The following is a 21,720-nucleotide window of genomic DNA, read 5'->3' as shown; positions in this document are numbered from 1 at the left end:
TTTTTGCAAATCTGAACTCTGATGACTATGAATGGGCTGAGGTAGTCATCCGCACTGACCGGGAAGTGTAGCCAGGGGTGGCCCTCTCCACTCCCCTCCTCTTCTCTCTCTCTAACCCTATTCAACACAGCAACCAACTTGATGAGCAATTGAGCACAGAGCCTTGGTTTGATTACTTTTGTTTTCTCATCATCTCTCTCTCTCTCTCTCTCTCTGACAGGGATGGGCACAACCCCACTCCCATGGCTCTTGCTCTCTCTTTACCAATGGTGGCAACTCTCACTCTCTCTTTTAGCCTAGTAGGGTGAACATTCGAAAAATTATTAAGCTCTTGTCGCCATGACACATGATCTACTAACCCCACTAGTGTCTACAGTACATCGGAGTTTTGTTTTAGTGCAGGTATCAGGGTGCTCGATGACAAAAGAAGCTGCATGAACGATGAAAGCATAGAGATGTACATCTGCTTCAAGGATTGGTTATATGCGGAAGATAGATTACAAGACAATGGAGAGCATGATACTATACCGAATATTTCACCTGAAGCAGAAGATGAAAGTCATGAATGATGATTCATGAATTTGACTACTTGTATAGAATATTTTATTTTTTCAAATTATTGTAATTGTTTTTAATTATTTGTAATTATTTTTAATTTATTTGATATATATTTAAAATTTTTAACAATGTATTTTTGTATTTTTAATTTGCAACCATATTGTATTTTTTATATTTTATTAACTTATTACACTTTCATATTTCATTCATCCAAGTATCCAATGATCAAATCATTATATTTATAATTTGTACCATTAAAATTTAAATGAAGTAAAATTCCTTTTTTTCTTTCAATTTGCTATTGCATCATTCTTATTTCAATTTGGTGAAGTATTATCTTTCATTTATGTGTTAGATAACTTAGATTTTTCATTTCTTAATTTTTTAAATGGTTCCCAATTCCCAAAGTTGAAAAGAAAGTTAAATATTTTAGTTTCACAATTTTATTTAGAAAAGAAATCAAAATTTTCAAAAAAAACAATGTAGTCCGGTTTGGCCTAGGCCCATGGCCCGGCCCAGGCCCGCAACACGGCATGGGCCTGCTTGGGCCGACCCCCAAAATTTCCACTGGGGAGGGCGGCACAGCCCATGATGGCTCGCGGGCTAGCATGACATGGCCCGCCCACGGGTACACCTCTAGAAAAGGGAAGTAAGTGTTTAGAAAAAGAAACTAACTAGTAATGGCTTTGGCACATGGCACCTAATACTAAATTAATAATTTACTAATTAAACAACTACCATTAAGTCATTAACAAATACAATTAAACTGTATACACATATATTATAATTTATCAATGCACATGTACAACACACCGGGCCAGGCTTGAGTTACTCAAGACATCAACCCGAACCCAACCTGAAAAATATAAAAACCCGCATTTTCAAGCCCAAGGCCCAAAAAAATCAACCCAACCCGTGAAAAAATCGGATTGGACCGGTCCGGGTTCGGGTTAAGCCGCGCCCAAATTGCACCCCTATGAAAATTTTCATAGTGAGAAAATTAGGAAATGACAAAATTGTAGTACTAGTCATGTGCAATTGGTTAATTTTCTTCACCGTCGAGGGTTTTGACTATATTAGGATGAGCGGGGGGGGCGGTGGGTAGCCCGACATCCAAACCCGCGAGTCGTGACTCATGATTCATGTATCATGACAACTCCTCCCCCCACCCTTGGTGACAACGGGATTCGATCCTAAATCTCCCGTGCGGTTGGCGCCGTTATAGGGTTTAGGGGTTTAGGGATTAAACAAACGGTCTCCTTGCAAAAGTTCCTGATTCTTCGAAGCGTTATTCTTGCAAGAGCTCCTAAACCTCCAAAGCAATATTCTTGCAAGAGCTCTTGAATCTCCAAAGCGATATCAACCATGGCTACAACGATCGCTTCTCAGTTGCAGGCAATTAAGTCTTATATAAAAGCTGATTCAGAACCCACCAAAAGACCCTTTACTCGGCCTTCCATCATCTTCAATCCCAAAGAGGCTGCCGACACCGACCTTGACACAATACTCTCTATTGCGCTCTCAGGTAAGCTCGACTTACTCATCATTGTCTAGTTGTTTTTTTTTTTAGTATTGGTTGCTTTAATATATTATGTTGTTTTAAATCGATTTTGCAGGTTTGGAGGTTCTAATAGACACGGACGAGCGTTTTAGATGTTACAAAGATGTTTTATTTAGTCAAAGGAGTGGAGAATTAGATAGAGAAATGATGAATGCGGAAGAAAATAGCCGCATTGACACATCGATTAATTCGTATTTGCGGTTACTTTCCGGGCACCTCCAACTGCATGCTGCACTGAAGACACTTGAGTACTTAATTCGCAGATACAAGTAAGCATTAAATTCTGTTATTCTATCTTGAATTTACCATTTATAAGTTTTGGCGGGTTGAGTTGTGTGCCATCTAGAAAGAAGTTACTAGTGGATTACAGGGTCATATTCCTCGCAGTTATGTTTAATTTGAATTATTTTTGTACTTTGGATTACAGGGCCCATGTCTACAACACAGATGAACTGGTCCTCTGTGCTTTGCCTTACCATGATACCCATGCTTTTGTTCGGATTGTGCAATTAGTAGACTTGGGGTAAGGAAACTATTCCTTGTCAAGAATGTGTCATCTAGAAAGAAGTTACTAGTGGCCTTTGCAATGCTTATTCTCTTCCCCTCCCTTTTCCATATGCAGAAACAGTAAGTGGAGATTTCTTGAAGGCACTAAAGTCTCAGGTGCACCACCGCCAAGGAAGATTATAGTTCAGCAATGCATCCGTGATATGGGGGTTTTGGAAGTTTTATGCAACTATGTGAGTTTTTCCCATCTCACTTGATTATGTTTCCCTTTTTTAATTATGACGACATCTCATATTTAATTGTTTCTTTTAACAGGCGATACCATCAAAGAAGTCCCGGCCTTCAAGACCAGTGGTTAGCTTTTGTACTGCAGTTGTTGTTGAGGTTTTAGGTGCCATTCCATCAGTTGATAGTGATAAAGTGAAGAGAATCCTCCCTTTTGTACTTTCTGGACTTAACCCCACTACAAAGGGAAGTCGAGATCTCAAGGTAAAGCATTATGATTTCTTTGTATGTAAGTTGTAGTACAAATTCTTATAATCCATTATTGTATTGCTTATACACAGTCAGGCTATTATTTTTTTTCCACTTTCCATCAAGTAAGCCTTATAAATTACTAAATTGGAAGTTATAAGAGAAAAATGCCACACATGTTTTCAACCATGGAGCAGTGCCATAAAAGGTGCACACTTAGACTCATAGGTACATCATGTTTTGTTAGGGCGGACCCTACTTGAGCAAAGCTGCACCAATCTGGAGTTTTGCTATATTTTGATGAACGAACCTTGATTTTGGTGTTGATTGTGCAATTTACTAGGTTGTGGTGCATAGCTGTGATGATGCTTAGAATCTAAACAGCCTAGCCAATAGAGGACTTAAATGTACAAGGCTCAGCCTTCATGCTAACAACACGATACTCTAACCAATTGGGCTAATATGCTTTTTGAATTAGTCTATTTTGATTTGGATGCTCTTGCATTTTAAGTTTTTTTTTTTTTTTTCAAAATGGCATTGGACTTCTTTTAGACACACACCTTAGGTTCTAGAAGCCGTTTGTGCTTTAACTACACTTCTTGCTTTTAAAACATTGACATGGAGAAGGGATGGTTGCCTAGGATGTATGTTATATAATATCACTAGTTTGAGATTGACTTGATACGACAACATACTTTTACAGTTGATAAGACGTTTGGTGTAAGGTAGCTCACTACAGAACTGAAGTCACCATAATGGTTAGATAGGGTTATAATATATATATATATATATATATATATAGATTGGAAACATTAACTTTCATTAAAACAACAGTTTAACACATACAAAGTCAATCACTCACAGCGTGAGTGTTGGCCCCAAAAATATTACAAAGTTTACAACACAGCCCAAAGTATCATCCAAAACATTGGCTGTCCTCCTTAACCACTTGAAGATTACTCCAGCTTCCCTCGCTAAGAAAGAGTCTCCATCATTTGCTATCTAAAGGTCCATCCCAAGCTTTTTGTCTGCAGCCATCCTATTATCAGTTTAGAGTCTCCCTCCAACTCAAAATTTTGAAATCCCCATTGCTTGACCAGCCTCAAACCTTGAAGTAGGGCCATAATTTCAGCACAACCATGCTTCTTGTCTGCAGCTTTCAGCCTGCCCTCCCTGTCTCTGAATACTCCCTCAACTCTAGAGGGCCCTAGGTTGCCCAATGAGCCACCAAAGTTCAATTTTACTCTTTGTTGTGCTGCGTGTGTCCATTGCACATGAACCACAATTTTTGCAGTTGAAGAATTTGCCACTACCGATCACCCCCTAAAGACAGGGCTATAATTTAAGGAGGAATTAACAAATGGGTAAAGGAAAGAGGTTTCCTTTCTTTCCTTTTTTTTTTTGAAACAGAAACCGTGGTTAATAATTGTGCAAGATGGATGCCAAATAGAAGCTGATCAAAAAGAGATGGATGCCAAATAGAAGGAGGAGAATACCATAAAACTGTGCCATCATATTTTTTTTTGATAAATGAGAGCAGTTTTATTAATTCAAAAAATAGTAGTACATTCAGCCTAGGAAGAGGCACGAGGTGTTACCTCCCCCTAGGACTGAGTCATAAACACTAAACAAACACAAGCCTGAAACACAGTTACAAAGTGGCCCAAAACAGATCTCCCCTTGGCACCCCTTGCTTGGCCAAAGAATCAGCTATTGCATTTTGCTGATCTGCTGACCCACTGAAACCTGACTGACATATTCCTTGTCAGCCATTTAACTTTCTTTAACAGATCCCTGTAGCCCCAACAAGCTGTCTCTGGACTTGTCAACCAGCCCACTACTACCTTGGAATCCCCTTCTACTATCAAATTATTCACTCCAAGTTGACTGGCCATCTGTATACCTTGTACTGCTGCTAGTATCTCTGCCCTTACAGAATCACCAACACCCATTGGTCCTGAAAATAGAGACAACATGTTGCTATCTTTGTCTCTCATAATCCTTCCTATTCCAGATGGCCTTGGGTTACCTTGGCAGCTACCATCAAAATTCAGTTTTACCACTCCATCTGGTGGGGATTCCCATTCAGCTTGTGATTTGTTCTTTGTGGAGACTGTAGAAGTCACTGTTGCCCAGTTTCTCTTGAAGTCATCAAACGAGTAATCTGCCAACAAGTGTGAAGATTTTAGCCATGAGACTGTCCTTGTCATTATGCATTCCTTAATTTCAGTAAGACTTCTTTCCTTTTTTTGAAATATTCTAGCATTTCTCTCCTCCCATAAAGTCCACAAGGTAGCGGCCACATCAGCTTCCCTCTTTTTGTCAATCTCCTAAAAGCAGCCGGAATGAACTGTAGCTTTACTTCGGAAGGCAAGTTCCACCTGCACCTAAATAGTGCAACAACCCAGTTCCAAATATTGGTAGCAGAAGAGCACGATATTAGTAAATGGTTACAGTCTTCTTTTGCAAGTTTTCCATCGTATTGATTTTACCCAAGTAGGCTACCCAACAGAACACTGCTATTTTAGGAGGAATTGGCCTTGACCAAACCTCTTTAACATGGAACACCTGAGAGGAGGGATTGGAGCAGAGGGCTTTAAAGAAAGAAGCACAAGTGAAGGAGCCAACCGAGGTTAGAGACCAAACCCTTTTGTTCAGGTTAGGGGGGGGGGTCCAAGCACACTGAGTCTAGAAGCAACAAGAGCTCTGGAACACAAAGAAGTTCTTCATCCCTTAACCCTCTTCGAATTCCAAAATTCCAGTTTAAATCCAAAGGGCAAACTGGGAGGGAACATGGTTTGTTTATGAAGAAGGAGATGGAATAGAGAGAAGGAAAGCGGTCTTTTAGGGGTTGAGTGCTCACCCAAATATATTCCCAAGAAAGAATGGAGTTTCCAGAACAAGCATCATACCTTACAAATCTGAGGAACTTTGGGAGAATGCCATAAATAGCCTTCCAAGGTGTTTTGAGTGAAGCCCTTCGGGATACCTCCGCGTCCCAACTTGATTCAGAACAGCCATGGATACTCTTCACTACTTCATGCCACAACCTCTCCCTCTCCAAGGGCCACCTCCAAAGCCACTTACCTAAAAGAGCTTTATTCTTACTCACCACATTCCCTAAGCCTAGGCCTCCTTCATTTTTGCTTCTACTCACCACCTCCTTCCTAATCAAGTGATCTTTTTTCTCTTCCCCAGGTTCCCATAAGAAGTCCCTCATCGGTTTTTCCAACCTCTTTGCCTCCCTTTTAGGAATTCTAAAGACTGACAGGAAGTATAAAGGCAAGTTGGCTAGAGTTGCTTTAATCAAAGTAACTCTACCCCCTATGGAAATATAGTTTCTCTTCCAAGTTGTCAATCTTATTTCGAACTTTTCCACCACCGGGTTCCAGAACCTACTTTCTTTTGGATTTGCGCCCAAGGGAAGTCCTAGGTAGGATAGAGTCCACTGAGATCAAGTGCAATCTAACGAGGCTGCTATAAACTCCGTCTCCTCTCTACTCAAATTTATTCCCACAACACAACTTTTCTCAAAATTTATCTTCAAATTTGAGGCCCTTTCAAGGTGATTTATCAAATCCTTCAGATTTCTTACCTCCATCAGATCACAACCTTCACAAAAGATTATTATGTCGTCTACTAAATGAAGATGGGTTACTGAAACTCTATCTCTACCTTTTCTCCACCCTCTTAAGGATCCGACCCTATCCGCTTCTGAGAGAAGTCTACTAAAAGCATCAACAACTAAAGTGAATAGGAAAGGTGACATGGGGTCACCTTGTCTCAGACCCCTGCTAGCTGGGAAGAAACCGTTAACTACTCCATTGACTAGGAGTACAAGCTTCTTATGGTAATAAGGTCTCTCTGTAAATTCCATCTTGATTGATTTCTGAATTTGTATCTAGCTAAACCGTCAATAGTAGTATTCAAATTTGTAAAATCCACCTCAAACTGAAGAACAAGGGGCTAGTAAGCAAGATCTCTACTAGTCTACTGGGCATCTGCATTTGGAGTAGACAGTTGTAAGATTTCTTGGTTTTCTTGTTGTATGGAGCTCACGGTAAGTTTGTTTTGAAGAATGCATTCCAATAATCTAAGCTGGCTGTTGGTACTCATTTTATTTATTTATTACTAGCTTGAGTGATCTGTTGTTGGTCAAAAAGGAGAAAAAAAGATTTATTTCTTATGTATTAGGTTAGGTATGTGGATTTCATTGCTTTAGCTAGATATAATCAGATGATTGTAATGCTTCTTTTGGATGTGTCTTCTTTTAAGATCTATGGGAATTAGACCTGCTGCCTGCAAATGGGTTGGGTCAACCTCACATACTGGAACCAATATGAGGATTGACAGTGGCCTATAGGGATCTGTGTACCATCTTAATGAGATTAAGGGTAAATTTTCTATTTTTTTGATAAGAGTAATTTCATTTTTTGATAAGTATAATTTCATTTTTTTGATAAGTATAATTTCATTTTTTCCCAAGTATAATTTCATCTTTTTTGATGAGTACATATTCACTTTTTGAATAAATGAGTATAATTTCATATTTTATTTTTTATATGAAATTATTCTTACAAAAAATGAAATTGTACTTATAAAAAATGACATTATACTTATATAAAAAGAAATTTTACTTGTGATAAAAGGGTAAACTTTCTGATTTACCTGTGCAAATATGGTGGGTTCCTAGAAAGCTAAATTTAATTGTGGGTGGACTAGCTAAATGGGGTGTGGACTCTTGTCATTGCTATGATAAAGTTAAAGCCCTATGCATGTCTGTTTTTCATGTCGAGGATGGGGCTTTATTATTTGTTTTTTCTATAGCATTATGCATCCTTTCATGTACAGAGACTGATGTCTCTTTAAGACAACTAAAGTTACCTTAAGGAGAAAGATAGAGACCATGTAAGTTACCATGTTGGTTATTCATCAAAGAATATAGAGACCATGTTGGTTAATTCTGGTATTGAAGTATAATTTATTTAGTAATGAGTGGAGAAATTTGGTTAAAAGAGTGGTTTAACCAGCCTTCCTAGGCAAATGGTTCTGGTTTTTCAATACACAAACTCAAAATCTGTGGTGGAAGTTAATAGTGGAGAAATTTGGTTTCAGCAATGATAGTTGGGACCTGGGCAGATCTTCTGCTTCTTATGGCTGTTCCATCTGGAGAGGGTTAGAGAAGGTGCACTCAAGCTCTTTGAGGGGGGTGAAATTAAAAATAGGTGATGGAAGTGGGGTTTGTTTTCTTGGCTAGAAATTTGGTGTGGCAACAGGGCACTGATGGAGGAATATCCATCCCTATCTTTAATAGTAGAGGCTTGAGACAAGATTTGATGAATGTTTTCCAGGCTTTTCACTCAAATGCTTCTTTGCAAAGAACCTTAAATGCCACATTTATTACCCTTATTCCAAAAGTTGACGGGGCCGTGAATATCAAGGATTTTAGGCCAATCAACCTTTTGCGCAGTTTTTATAAAATCCTAGCTTAAGTGTTGAGTGAAAGAATGAAAGGGGTGTTAGGCAGTGTAATTTCTAATAATCAAAATGCCTTTGTCCTGGGGAGGCAGGTGTTTGACTCAGCTCTCATTGCTAATGGACTTATTGACTCCAGAAGAAGAGAGGGAACTATGGGTTTGATCTGTAAACTTGATATTGAGAAAGCCTATGACCATGCTAACTCGAGATGCCTGGATTTTGTACTCGAAAGAATGAATTTTGGGCAACAATGGAGAAACTGGATAAAAGTATGCATTAAATACCCTAATTTTCAATCCTAATCTGTAGGTTTTTTTTTGCAGTTCCAGAGGCTTGAGACAGGGTGATCCCCTCTCTCCCTTGTTGTTCATCTGTGTCATGGAAATCCTCACCCTTTTTAGCAAAAAGGCCGCATCCTTTGGTTGTTAGGACGGCTTTGCAATTTCTCTTGAAAGCAAAGTTCAAAGTATCGAAAACGCAAGGTGTATCAGAAAGGCAGTTTTAAGAGATGTATCAGGATACACGTTGGATACACATAGATACAGACACAAATCAAGATACGCATAAATATGTTAGGAGATTCAAATATATCCTAAAAATCAAGGTTTAAAATGTTGATGTCGATGGAAATGCTGCTTACCAAAATATATGACATATGTCGGAAATTTCGAGGGGAAATATTGTAAAAATTAGAGACATTGTGGAAATATTATGAAATATGTGGAAATATGCAATGATATTTTTTAAAATGATAAAAGAAGCATTAGTACATATTTCTAGACTATTATCTTATTCCCAACCATTATTTAATGCTAAGAAACTTAGATCAATAACAAATTAGTAAATGACGCTTTATTAATTTATTATGCATTTTGATGTTTTTACAAGGTTATCTGATATTTTCTTTTCTTATTTTTAATTCTGATTTATTATAAATTCTAATATATTTATTTCACACTAGTAAATAGAAATACATTTATTCTGAATTTTTAAATATTAAAGTTATAATACATTATGTTTTATTATAAATTTAATAAACTGATTCTCCTTTTTGTAGTATTAAGATTATGATAGATTCTGATTTCGTATAAAACTTAATGAATTTATTATGATTTTTAATACTAAACTTATAATAAATTATGATTTAGTATAAAATTTAATAAATTTATTCTATTTTTATATTAAATGTAGAATATGATTTAATAAACATTTTCTGATTTTAATAAATATTTTAAAAAATACTAACTAGTTAATATTTTATTACTTGAAAAATATTTTGTGTTTTATATTATAAAGTAATTAATTTATTCTTTTGTTTTTATATTTTGTTAATTCTTTTTTATAAATATTTTATTTGAAATATTAAATAGAAATTATTAATGGAATAATTTATATTAATATAATGTATTATAATAATATAATGTACTAATATATTATATTATTAATGTACACTAGTCGACATCTTGTCGACATAATAGGGAAAACTGTCTTTATTTTGGTTATTCTGACCAATTTGGTCGACATTTCCGAAATAATGTAATTTTTATATTACCATCCATTTTCATGTCTGTGAGCCTCGACATCGACATACGTTGGGCCACATTAGCGACATTTCGCGACATTTGAAACCATGCTAAAAATACATTACTAACAATGATTACAAGTTTTAAATGATTGTAAGTAAGCCATTTAAATGTAAAAATCCATAATTTAATAATTTATTTAGTGATGGAATAATATGAATTAATTTATATAATGATTGGGATACAATTAATAAATGCTGAAAAATGATGGAATAAATAAAATGTGAGAAAACAAAAAAAAACTAAAATATGAATTTGTATACATCAATTTTCAAATAACCAATATAAATATTATGTGTGTACATCAATTTATCTTAATATTTATTAGTATATAAATTTTAATAATTAATTCTAGCATTTATTAATAAATATCCATTAAGAAAATTTACTTAAAAATAATAACACATACAACCATAACAAACAAATGGGCATGGCCTAGTGGTAAGTTATGGTTGTTAAAACCTGTGACTAAGTTTCGATTCTTGCCATTGTTTAAAGGTTGTAGTTTTTATACTAACAAAACTATTAGGGATGAAAATGGGGTCATTTCTGCCATGTTCTCAAGCCCAATTGGAGTGGGTGACTCCCTTAGAGCTGAGATCTTTGCAGTTATGGAAGGAGTCCAAAAAGCTAAGGAGTTGGACATCGGGAAACTCTTAATCGAAGGGGATTCAGAGGTGGTGATAGGGTGGCTGCTTAAAGATCACAATGGTTTATGGAAGTACAATAATGAGAGGAGGAAATTCAAGTGGCTGGTGCGGGAGATGGAAGTTAAGATACGTTGGGTTAAAAGATCGGCTAATTCCCTAGCTGACGGTTTTGCTAAACAAGGGGCAGAAAGGGACTCGTTTTTTTGGGCCATGTTGTAACTGTAGTGTGTTTTCTTTCTTTTTTTTTTTTTCCTTTTCTTGAGGTTCTTTGTTGCTCTTGGAAGATAAGCGTGTTTGTCTTCCTTTTGTAAATCTTCTATTGATGATTTAATGAAAGTGTTATTGATCAAAAAAAAAAAAATACTAACAAAACTAAATTAATGAGACATGATCGTTAATTAGCGGAATTAATAAGAGAATTTGAATTAGGTGCTAAAATTCAAATTCAAATTTAAAGTATGAATAGTTAACTATTTAATGAAAGAAAAGTTAGAATTAAATCATAGTTTTCAAGGGGCCAAGGCGAGGCTGGGCGTCAGGGGTTACCTTGTCGCCTAGTTGCCTAGGTGATGGATTTTTTTATATAGAAAACATAGATCCTAGGGTAGTTCCTTAGGTACCATAGCCATATTTCCTTAATGATTATTCATAATTTTCATAAGAAAAGTATAGTGTTCATGTTAAAGTATAGAAAATCAACATATTCATGAGAGGAAAAAAACAGAAGGAAAAAAAAATTCAAAAAATATAGGGTTCAGGTTTTAAAGTGTTTGAGGGTTCAATACAACATTTAGCAATGTTTGTATTGATTAAATTCTAACAAATAAGAAAATAATAAAAACAAATCAGTTTATAAACACACAAAATGAATATTTTAGTTTAATATGCCTATTTTATAATTATAATGTCAAAAAATAAAGAATAAAAAAATATTTTACAATACATAGTACAAAACTGCTTGGTGATTAGGCGAGGCGAGCCCCGAAGGGCGCCTTGTTGCCTAGGCGTCGCCTTGACAACTATGAATTAAATATAGAAGTAATTAATGAGAATAATGAATGAAGGGTACTTGGAAAAATCGTGTATCGGGCTGTATTTCTAAACGCTTCGTGTATGAGGCTCTTGTCGGAATGATACATATCGGCCAATACGGCCCGATACATTGCAAAATTTTGAACCTTGCCTGAAAGGGAAAAGGTCAACATCCTCCAGTTTGCAGATGATACCTTATGTTTTGTTGATGCCTCTCCGAATCAGTTGGAAATGGTACTTGGAGTTCTTAGCTGGTTTGAAGTGGTGTCTGGGCTGAAGGTTAATTCGAGCAAAAGTCAGATTATCCCAGTGGGCCATGTCTCAAATTTAGAGGATTGTGCAGAGGTGATGGCTTGCTAGGTCGAGTTCCTCCTGGTGAAATATTTGGGGCTGGCTCTTGGGGCAAAATGGTCTTCCTCTTCGGCTTGGGCCCCAATTATTGAGAGAATGGAGAAAAATCTGGTGGCTTGGAAGGCAAAATATCTGTCCTTTGGGGGTAGAGTGACTTTGATCAAGAGCACCCTCTCTAACCTACCTACGTACTTTCTCTCTCTTCCCTATCCCAAACAAAATAGCAAAAAGATTGGAGCAATTACAAAGGAATTTTTTATGGAGAGGTTGGGAAGATGAAAAGAAAAATCACCTTGTCAAGTTGGATCAGGTGTGCCTCCCTAAGGAGGAAGGGGGGCTGGGAGTAAGAAATGTGAAGAAATTTAACTCGGATCTTCTTAGTAAGTGGTTATGGAGATTTGCTTCTGAAGGGAATGCATGGTGGAGAAACCTAGTAGCTGCTAAATATGGGGTGGAATGGGGTAATTGGAGATCAAGGGATCCTCTTCTAAGCTGGGGCAGCTATCTCTGGACAGGCATAAAGAAGAATCTTCCTACCCTCTTAGAAGGGATCAGTCTTAAGGTGGGTAAAGGAGATAGAATAAAGTTTTGGAAGGACCCCTGGTGCTTGGAGGGCCCTTTGGCAGATGCTTTCCTTCTTCTTTTCCAATGCTCTGTTAATCAAGACTCATCAGTAGCTGAGAATTATAATTTTTCTGGAGGTACCATTATTTGGACCCCCCTTTGCAGAAGAAGTCTGTTGAGCTGGAGGAGTCTGTGGAGCTGTTGGGGCTACTTCAAAATCAGAAGATAGATATGAATTTGGAGGATGAATGGAATTGGAAATGGAATTCAGATGGTTGTTTCTCTATTAAGTCCTTGGTCCTAAAGCTGAACAATTCAGGTCAATCGGATTTTCCTGCAAATAAGACTTGGATTCCAATTAGCCCCTTCAAGGTTAACTTCCTTGTATGACAATGGCTCTTGATAAATGTTTGACTAGAGCCAATCTGGAGAGATGTGACATTCAGATTCTGGACCCCTCTCGTGCTTCTTTTTCAGAAATGACAGATCACCTATGCATTCCCCGCTCGACTTCCTCCATGGTATGGGGACATTCTGAAAGCTCTGGGTATTAGCTGGGTTATGCCAAGATCAAACAAGGATCTGGTCTACTGTTGGAGAGTTGAAGGTCTCAACAAGAAAGGAAAATTAGTGTGGAAGACCATTCCTGCAGCTGTTTTGTGGTCTATTTGGGTTGAGAGAAATAATATAATTTTCTGTAGTAGAGATAAAAGCCCTGAAGAGTTAGTGCAAAGAGCTGTGGGCAAGTTGATCTCTTGGGTGTCGGTTACTAAGGACTTTAAGCATCAGAATTTGGATCACTTGTTTGGTTCTCAATCTTGGATGAGTCTGTAATCTGATTTGTGCTCAGGCAGTCTTTTTGGCTTGGGTTTTGTTGTATTGTTCTCCTTTCTGTCTGAATAAATTTACTTTACCTTTTCCAAAAAAAAATCATTAATAGCAGATGACAGGAATGCACAGGTGGCTGAGCTATGGGAAAATGCGGGGAGGGAAGGAATATGGTGCCCAAAGTTCATGAGGCAATTGAATGAATGGGAGATTGAAGACCTTGCCGGATTGTTGCAACAACTTCTAGAGCATGAAGTGTCCCCATTCCCCAAACCAGTATGATGAAAGAATTTGGAAGTGGTCTAAGGATGGAAAATTTACAGTCAATTTACAAAAATCTAGTTGAAGGGAGGGAGCCTAATTTTCCATGGAAGGAGATTTGGATGTCTTGTGCCCCCACTAAAGTTAGTTTTTTGGTGTGGTCTGCTATGAATAGGAAATGCCTAACTAGATTCGAGCTAGCTAGAAGGGCCTGGGGTTGGAATCTCTGGAGTGCTTGATGTGCGGGCAGGTAGAAGAATCAGTGGATCATTTGTTCCTGCATTGCAGGGTTGTGGTTTTGCTTTACAACCACTTCAATAAACTTCTCAATGTCAGTTGGGGTCTTCCAAGGCATTTGTGCAATATGCTGAAAGCCCGGAAGCTGTTGGGGCTGAACAAGAGGGGTAAAGTGCTGTGGGGTACAATTCCCCTAGTGATCAACTGGATTATTTGGAAAGAGAGGAACCATAGGGTGTTTGGGTCAGAGGAGTGGTGTGTTCGGAAGCGTGTCGTTAAGCACTTCAGAACACCAGTTTAATATTTATAATTTTTCCGACTCTCAAACAACTACTAATGCAGTAAAGGGATGAGAATGGGTCGTATCCACAGGGAAGCGAGTGAAAAATTAATATACACTCAAATCCGGACAAGAGAACACAAGAGGGAAGTGTAGAAATATAATAATTAATTAATTAAACTGAGAAAAATAGAATTCAGACATTGCAAAAATTAAAGTGTAGAAAAATAAATAAATAAAAGAAACTAATTAAAATGTTTGTAATCCGATCAGAGGTAGCAGTCTCCGGATCTCTCCTTCGACCCTCGAACTTCTCGAGCTAGGCCTTCCGTCTTACCTGGCCGAATTGCAGAAAAGAAAACGAAGATCAAACATAATGAAAATAACTTGCAGAAAGGAAATAACGAAACTAGAATTGAAAGAACTAAAATTAAAACTAAAGCTAATGGTTGGGATCCGAATCCAGAGGTGGCAGTAGTGGTGTTGGCGAACTGCAAGCAGGAACCCCTCTTCTTGCCTAGGCGTCCTTCTCTTCCTCTACCCTTGAACTTCTCAAGATCAGCCTTCCGTCTTACCTGGGGGCAGAATCCAACCCCTTCTACAGGGCCCCTGGGACCCTTTTTATAGAGAAGGGTGGACACAACTGGAAATAGGGATGCCCTAGGGTTTAGCAAAGTTAGGGATGCCCTAGGGTTTCTAATGGATGGCTAAGATGGTTTTGGGGTGATTCTATGGCTGAAAATGTAAGGAGAGGGCACCCAATATTATGTAGGGCTGAGATTTGGGCGCCCAGAAATGGAGGGTGTAGATTAGAACATCTAGGGTTGAAGGGTTAAGATTGAAAGAATATGTGGTGCCGTAGATTGAATGGTTGGGATATAAGATGGAGGGAGTGGCTGACATTTAATGGTGAGGATTAACAGAATAGGTGGCACCCTAGGGTTCAGAAGCTACAAAGGAGAGTCCTAAAATGGATGGTGGAGATTAGGAGTGGATGATGGAGATTTCACATCTAGGGTGGCTAGGGTTTGCTAATGAGAGGGGAGCATGGTAATACAGTAGGATGGGCGCCAACTGGGTTTAGCGATAGGTGGCACCCTTCTGTTCTCAGTTCTTTACAAAAACACCCCCTCTCTTAGTTGAACTTCACACCAGCCTCCCAAAAACTGTATTTCAGCCATGAAAACTTCCCAGTTTTTTACATAATTTGCATAGAGACCCTCAGAGGTCACATAATTGATTTTAATTGGGAAAAAAGGTGCACTTTGATTACTCTAAGGCCAAAAATACCCCTGAATTGATGTCCTTAAGGCATCAAAATGCAGGGTTATCAAGGAGCTCTAGTGATGATGTGTTGTGTTGGTCTACAACAACTATACACTCTTGGCTGTTAGTAAGGCTGTCAATTGGACTGAATTTGGTCGAATCCAATATTGGTCCATTTACAAATGGACTGGACCAAATCCATACAAACCAAGTCCAATCCAGCCCAATAAAATGCAAATGGACCGAATTGGGTTCAATCCAATCCAAATTGAATCAAACACCAAAATGAGTCGAGAAATCCAGAAATTATATAAAAAAACTCAATCCAATCTAGTCCAATGAAAATGCAAATGATTGGGTCCAATCCAATCCAAAGCGAACGGATAAAAGTACTTTTGTAAAAGTGCTTTCATAAAAGTACTTTGTTCGTAAATGTGCTTTTATAAAAGTACTTTTATAAAAATACTTTCGTAGAAGTGCTTTTAGAAAAGTACTTTCATGAAAGTGCTTTTGTAAAAGTGTTTTCATAAAAGTGCTTTTATAAAAACTTGTTCATAAAAATGCATTCGTAAAAGTACTTAATTACTTTTATAAGAGTGTTTTCATAAAAGTGCTTTTGTAAAAGTGTTTTCAGTTTTGATCAGTTTCAAATTGGACAAGGATTTGGCCTCATGATCAGATTATTGGGAATTTGGTTTAGGTCCGATTCAGACCCATAAGAATATGGACCAATTTATTTTGGATTGGCCCAATCCAATAATTATAACGGACTGTCCAAATCCGATTTGATAAGTTTTGGATCGAATTGGAACCAATCCAAAACCAGTCCATTGACACTCCTAGGTCTGTCCAATTTGTCCAAATTGATTTTGGTTTGGACGGGGTCCAATCCAAAACCGTTCCATTGACACCTTTAGTTGTCAGTCCTTAAGCAGTTCTGAGGTTTCCCACATCATCAGTTTTTTGATCCTAGTATTTTATTTTGCTAATATGTAAAGCTTACACCAGAGTATTTCCCTTTGGAGGGGTCTTTTTGGGTTTGGTTTAGGGGCCTAGGTTTTATTTGGCCCCAGAGATGTATAGTTCCTGGCTGTACATGTTTCCTACGAGGCTCATACATGTAATTTTGATTTTTTTGTTTGTTATTTTGATGTTTTATTTTTTGGATTGGGTGTTATTGGAAGTTGTTTGTGGTGACAATGGTGTTTAAGGGAGGTTTGATAAATTTCTTGTGTTCTTTCCTGCGGTGATTGCTAGAACTGCGTCTTGTACTTCCTGTTTTTTTTTTTTTTTTGTTTAAATAGAAACCAAGATAAACAAGCAATGTGCAACAGAACAACCTTTACCCTACCACCATAGGTATAGCCTTTGGAAAAATAAAAAAGCTTCAGTTCAAATCAGGCCTGTACATTAGAACTTGTGGAATCATAGAATTCTACACAACTACAAATCAACTAGGGCCGTACATGGGTTGGTTTGGTTCGGTTTTACTTATTTATACCAACCGAATCTTCACTCTCAGGTTGACCAATGGGTCAACTGAAACCGATTGAAAAGGAAATAAAACCAACCTAAGCTTTTGTTTCCAATTCGGTTGGTTTAATCGGTTGAATGAGGAATGAAAAGGTGTTTGGATTTTTACAAGTCCCAACGTTAAACTTTTTAGTTGTTTAAGTATTTTTATATGCATTTCCCAAATCCCAATGTTCAAAATGCTACTTTTAGTATGAGCCCTAAAAATATTTCCGAGTTTTGGTAGAAGAGAGGGAGGGACGACACTTGACAAGTTTATATACACAGCCACAGTACTTAAATAAAGGCTGAACAAATACTGATGGCACTGGTGGGATGCCCCTGGATAGTCTGATATCATAGGACTGACACCTGGTTACATATATCAATTCGGTTGCGGGATTATATACACATAACCTGCAACCGAGCTGAGTTGTCAGGTTTTGCTGTTTATCAAACTGAAAATGAACAACTGCATTTTAAAACCAACCATCTTGTTAACAGTCCAGGGCCTTCCGGAATTGGTGGAGTGTTTAGAGATGAGAATGGTAATATATGTGGTTTGTATTCAGGACCTATTGATCAAGTTGACTCAGTAAGAGCGGAATTTATGGCTTCCATTGTTGGGGTGCAAAAAGCTAAGGATATGGGAATACAAGCCTGATTGATGAAGGGGCCTCAAAAATAGTCATTGGTTGGTTGAAAAAAGGAGAAGGGGTTCTATGGCAATTCAGAAATGATTTCAGAAGATTCAAGATGATATCAAGAAATATGCAATTCCATGTAAGATGGGTTAGGAAGTCTGCTAATGGGTTGGCGGATGGATTAGCTAAGCATGGAATTCATTGGGAGCATGTATTTTGGGTTCAATGTTAATTGTGTGTGGGGATTTGTGATGTAAAGGGTCTTTTCCCTAACAACTTCTTGTTGTACATTTTTGCTCTTTAATCTTAATAAAATTTCTTGAGTTGCTTTGGACAGCCCTAAAATCAACTAAAATATACTCCATACAAAACAACCTGGCTACCCTACATGGAAGCCACCTGCCAATCCTTTGAGAATAGAGCACAAGTATTAACACTTCAGATCTGTAGATCTGGATGTGTTAATGACTACATTCTACTGGTAATTCATCCCTTCAATATTGTTGTGTTCTGTATTGCCTAAAACAAATTCTATTAGATTTTCTAGAGCAAATTTCCCAGGATCTGTATGTAATGAGAATCAACGGAGGCTGAAGTGTAGGAAACTTGGTGGTTGGCCTTGTCAGTTATTATCTTGATGTCTAGACCTGATTGAATAGATTCCAATCTGTATGTGTTAATGACTGCATACTATTGATAATTCAGCCCTTAAACAGGGAAACTGGTGTTGGAACTTGGAAGGGGTCTCTTGTTTGATGATGACCATGCCTACTTCGTTTTTTAGAGACCAGAGCTCTTTTGCATAGTTGTGCATTTTTGTACATCCTGTTAGATATGCACCCTTTCTTACATATTTGTTGCAATTCATATACTTATTTTGATAGTCCATCGTAAATGTGTAATTCATTTATCTACTCAATACATAAGGGAAAATGGACAGATTCTGCAGAACTTTCTTCAAATTGTTGTATTTCACATTACTGAATGAAGAAAAAATTGCCCCCAAAGGGCACCCTATTAAGAAAGTGGTCCTTGGACAAAGGAGAATTCAATGATAAAGAACAACTACAAACAAGATTATCCTGTCATGGATGACTCTATTCACTTCAGCCTTTTGAACCTACTCATAGCTAAACTATTAATTAAAGGGGTGTTCTACGAAATGGATGCTTTTGTTTTCTTTTGTTTTTTGGAATTGCCACATCAGCAAAATGAAAAAAAAAAACGAAAGCATGTTCTTGAGCTCTGTTTTTCTTTTCAAAGGAAAAAAACAAGTTGGTTTTGTTTCAAAAACAATATGTTTTTGGAACCATCAAAATAATGGTTTTAAAAACAAAACCAAAATTTCAAGTATAGAAATTATATAACTTTTGGAACATGATATTAAATAACCAGATGTAAACATGTTTTTGGTTTCAGTTTTGAAAACAAGCAACACATACACAACCAGGAACATGTTTTTTTTTGGGGTGTGTGTCTCTATACCTTATTTTTCAAAAAAAAAAAAAAAAGAATGGGGAACTACGAAGTTACTATTCTTTCCACTAATGATTTCAGTTTTGCCCTAAATGTTTTTATTGCTCTTGTTGATATATTGCTTTTTTTTTCTGTCATATTTATAAGATTCGGAAAAATTAAGCTCATAGTTGCTTCTTCTGAGAAGGCCTTGTTACTTTTTATTTAGGCTGGAGCTTTGATAGTAGTTGGTTTACTAGCAAATAGGACTGTGTTGGCTCCTAAGCTCGTCAACAGTTTGATTCGTTCCATTTCTGAGGTAGCTCGAGAGGATAAAAAAGAGTCAGCTAACTTGCCATGGCTCCGAATGTCTCTTATGACCATAATCAGCCTTGTTCAGGTATTGCTCTTTACTCCACTAGGCATTTCTTACCTATGGTAATCCTCAAAGAAAGCATGCGTTAGTAGTTTCATATTTATGTGTTACCTTTTTTCTTGATCAGCATATTGATGTGTTGTCTTTTGTCATTTTCTCTTGTACATTGATTAGTTTAAGCACTAGCTGATCAAGTTGATGATATCGTCCTTTGATGCATTCAAGGTTTACTGTGTTGCTGATAAAAAAATGCATTCAAGGTTTAAAATATCACAATGTATCGGTTCACATCATATTTACTCAACTCAACTCAACGAAGTCTTGTACCAATTCCCAATGATATGGTGTCATCTATTTGAAACTATATACAACCATGAGATTTTACTTTCTGTACGTATATGCATGCATATACACACACATAAATTTACATACAACTCAACTCAACAAAGCCTTGTCCCAACCATATGATATTATCTATATGAAGCTGCATACAACCATTAGATAATACTTCCTTTTCCTTGTTCTAGTGCTGAGCTTGTATAGCTTTATTTTACCCTTGAAAGCTGGTTTTCTATTTTCAAATACCACCTCAGGTTTAGAATTTTACTTGTTTATTTACTTATTTTCTTGTTTTCATTTCCCATTTTCACTTTTTTATATCCTTCGGTTTCCATTTTTTTTACTTTTCTTTCTGAGCTTGAAATATTATTTAATCCTTCGATTTTTTTTTTTTGTTTCTAGACTTAAATTCATGATTTTTGGATTTACTGTGTATCTTATTTTTTAAAGAATTAGCCCATGTATTTCCTCATCCTTGTATCTTTTTGTTTCCTCTTTAGATGCAATCTGTTCAGTTGTTTCCAAAGAAGGCCTTGGAGATTCTTAAGGAAATTAGGTATGGTTTACCTTTTTGTTGTTTTGTTTGCTTTTGACCTTTCTGATGTACTTTATGTGGCTTCTACTTTCTCATCCTCTATTCTTGTCTTTTCGTTTTTTCTTTTTATTGTTTATTTTATCTTTTTCCCGAAGGGATCTATCTGGAGTACTTGTGGAGCTGTCAAAGGAGTTCAATATCCAGAAGTTTCTTTCTATTTATTTGGAGTCGCTAGCTGACAACAGGTGTTTTAATCTTTGCATTTTAGCAACTATATTGGAAATATTTCATTTGCATAATTGTATTGTGGAATGTGACCTGATTATTGTATTTTTTACAGTTGTTCTGATGATTTATCCTGTCATGCCTTAATATCTACAATTGAGACAGTTCCTGTGAAGCTTTTTATCAGTAATATCGTCTCTAAGATTCTTACTTCCTGCTTGAGATTATCTAAGGGAGGTGATATTTCTGCGATAGGTGAATCAGGTATATTTGAGTAAAAGATTTCAGCTTTTGATTTGATGATTCATCTTTGGTTTTATTTCCTTATGGTAATATTTGTCCATAATGGTTTACCATTGATTTTGCTGATGGTTTTGCAAAATAGAGACTTGAAATGTATTAGGCAATAATTACATAGGGAGGGATCTGAGTTTACCTTCTAATATATATCCCCTTTGGCCTCAAAACCATATGGGGTTTCTTAACTGAGAAACAGATTAGAGACAAAAATAAGTAATTTACTAAAATATTAAGATATTTACTTTTGTCTACAAAACATATATTTTGAATTTGATAGTAATACCCTTATTTATAAACAATAACTACAATTTTACCATCTCAGTTTTATTTTATCTTATTTTTTCTGAACCCATTTTCAACTTTGCATTTCCACTTTAACCTTGTGGTAAAAATAGTTTGTCACTTCGAAAAGTATAAATTAGGCTATATATATTTTGAAGTCGTTAAAGATCCCTCTTTTTTAGAGACTAAATACAGTTTTACCATCTCATTTTTTTATTTTACTTTTTTTTTCCTGAACCTGTTTTAAGGTTTTTAACCCTGACTTAAGAATTTGTCCCTTAAAAGGATAACTAAGGGTATTTTGTCTATATTTCATAAAAGAAGGTTTGGAGAAAAGGGTAAAATAAGCTTTTTGAATAATTTAGTAGGTGAACTTGAGGAAGGTCTTAGTATTTGATTGAAATCTTAGGGGAGGTGTTTTT

At 36.7% G+C, this 21,720-nt stretch overlaps 1 protein-coding gene across 4 annotated transcripts in view; it reads left to right on the top strand.

Moving 5' to 3' along the window:
• Positions 1–1,731: 1,731 nt before the first annotated feature.
• LOC104610471 (ARM repeat superfamily protein) overlaps positions 1,732–21,720 on the top strand; it is a 68,190-nt gene continuing 48,201 nt past the window's right edge. For 2 of the 4 annotated variants that reach the window (XM_088895854.1, XM_088895853.1), the window contains exons 1-9: positions 1,739–2,083; positions 2,175–2,388; positions 2,547–2,642; positions 2,742–2,859; positions 2,942–3,115; positions 19,471–19,641; positions 20,457–20,512; positions 20,647–20,736; positions 20,832–20,980. In XM_088895854.1, coding sequence (XP_088751980.1) covers positions 1,924–2,083; positions 2,175–2,388; positions 2,547–2,642; positions 2,742–2,859; positions 2,942–3,115; positions 19,471–19,641; positions 20,457–20,512; positions 20,647–20,736; positions 20,832–20,980 — 1,228 coding nt within the window. In that variant the 5' untranslated portion in view covers positions 1,739–1,923. Of the gene's footprint in view, positions 2,084–2,174; positions 2,389–2,546; positions 2,643–2,741; positions 2,860–2,941; positions 3,116–19,470; positions 19,642–20,456; positions 20,513–20,646; positions 20,737–20,831; positions 20,981–21,720 lie in introns of all 4 variants that reach the window. The other 2 variants (XM_010277096.3, XM_010277095.3) reach the window with 2 other exon arrangements.

Source organism: Nelumbo nucifera, chromosome 1 (genome assembly GCF_055504915.1).
Source record: "Nelumbo nucifera cultivar China Antique chromosome 1, China Antique-T2T, whole genome shotgun sequence".
Taxonomy (NCBI): Eukaryota; Viridiplantae; Streptophyta; class Magnoliopsida; order Proteales; family Nelumbonaceae; genus Nelumbo; species Nelumbo nucifera.
This window is presented reverse-complemented; position numbering and strand designations above follow the sequence as displayed.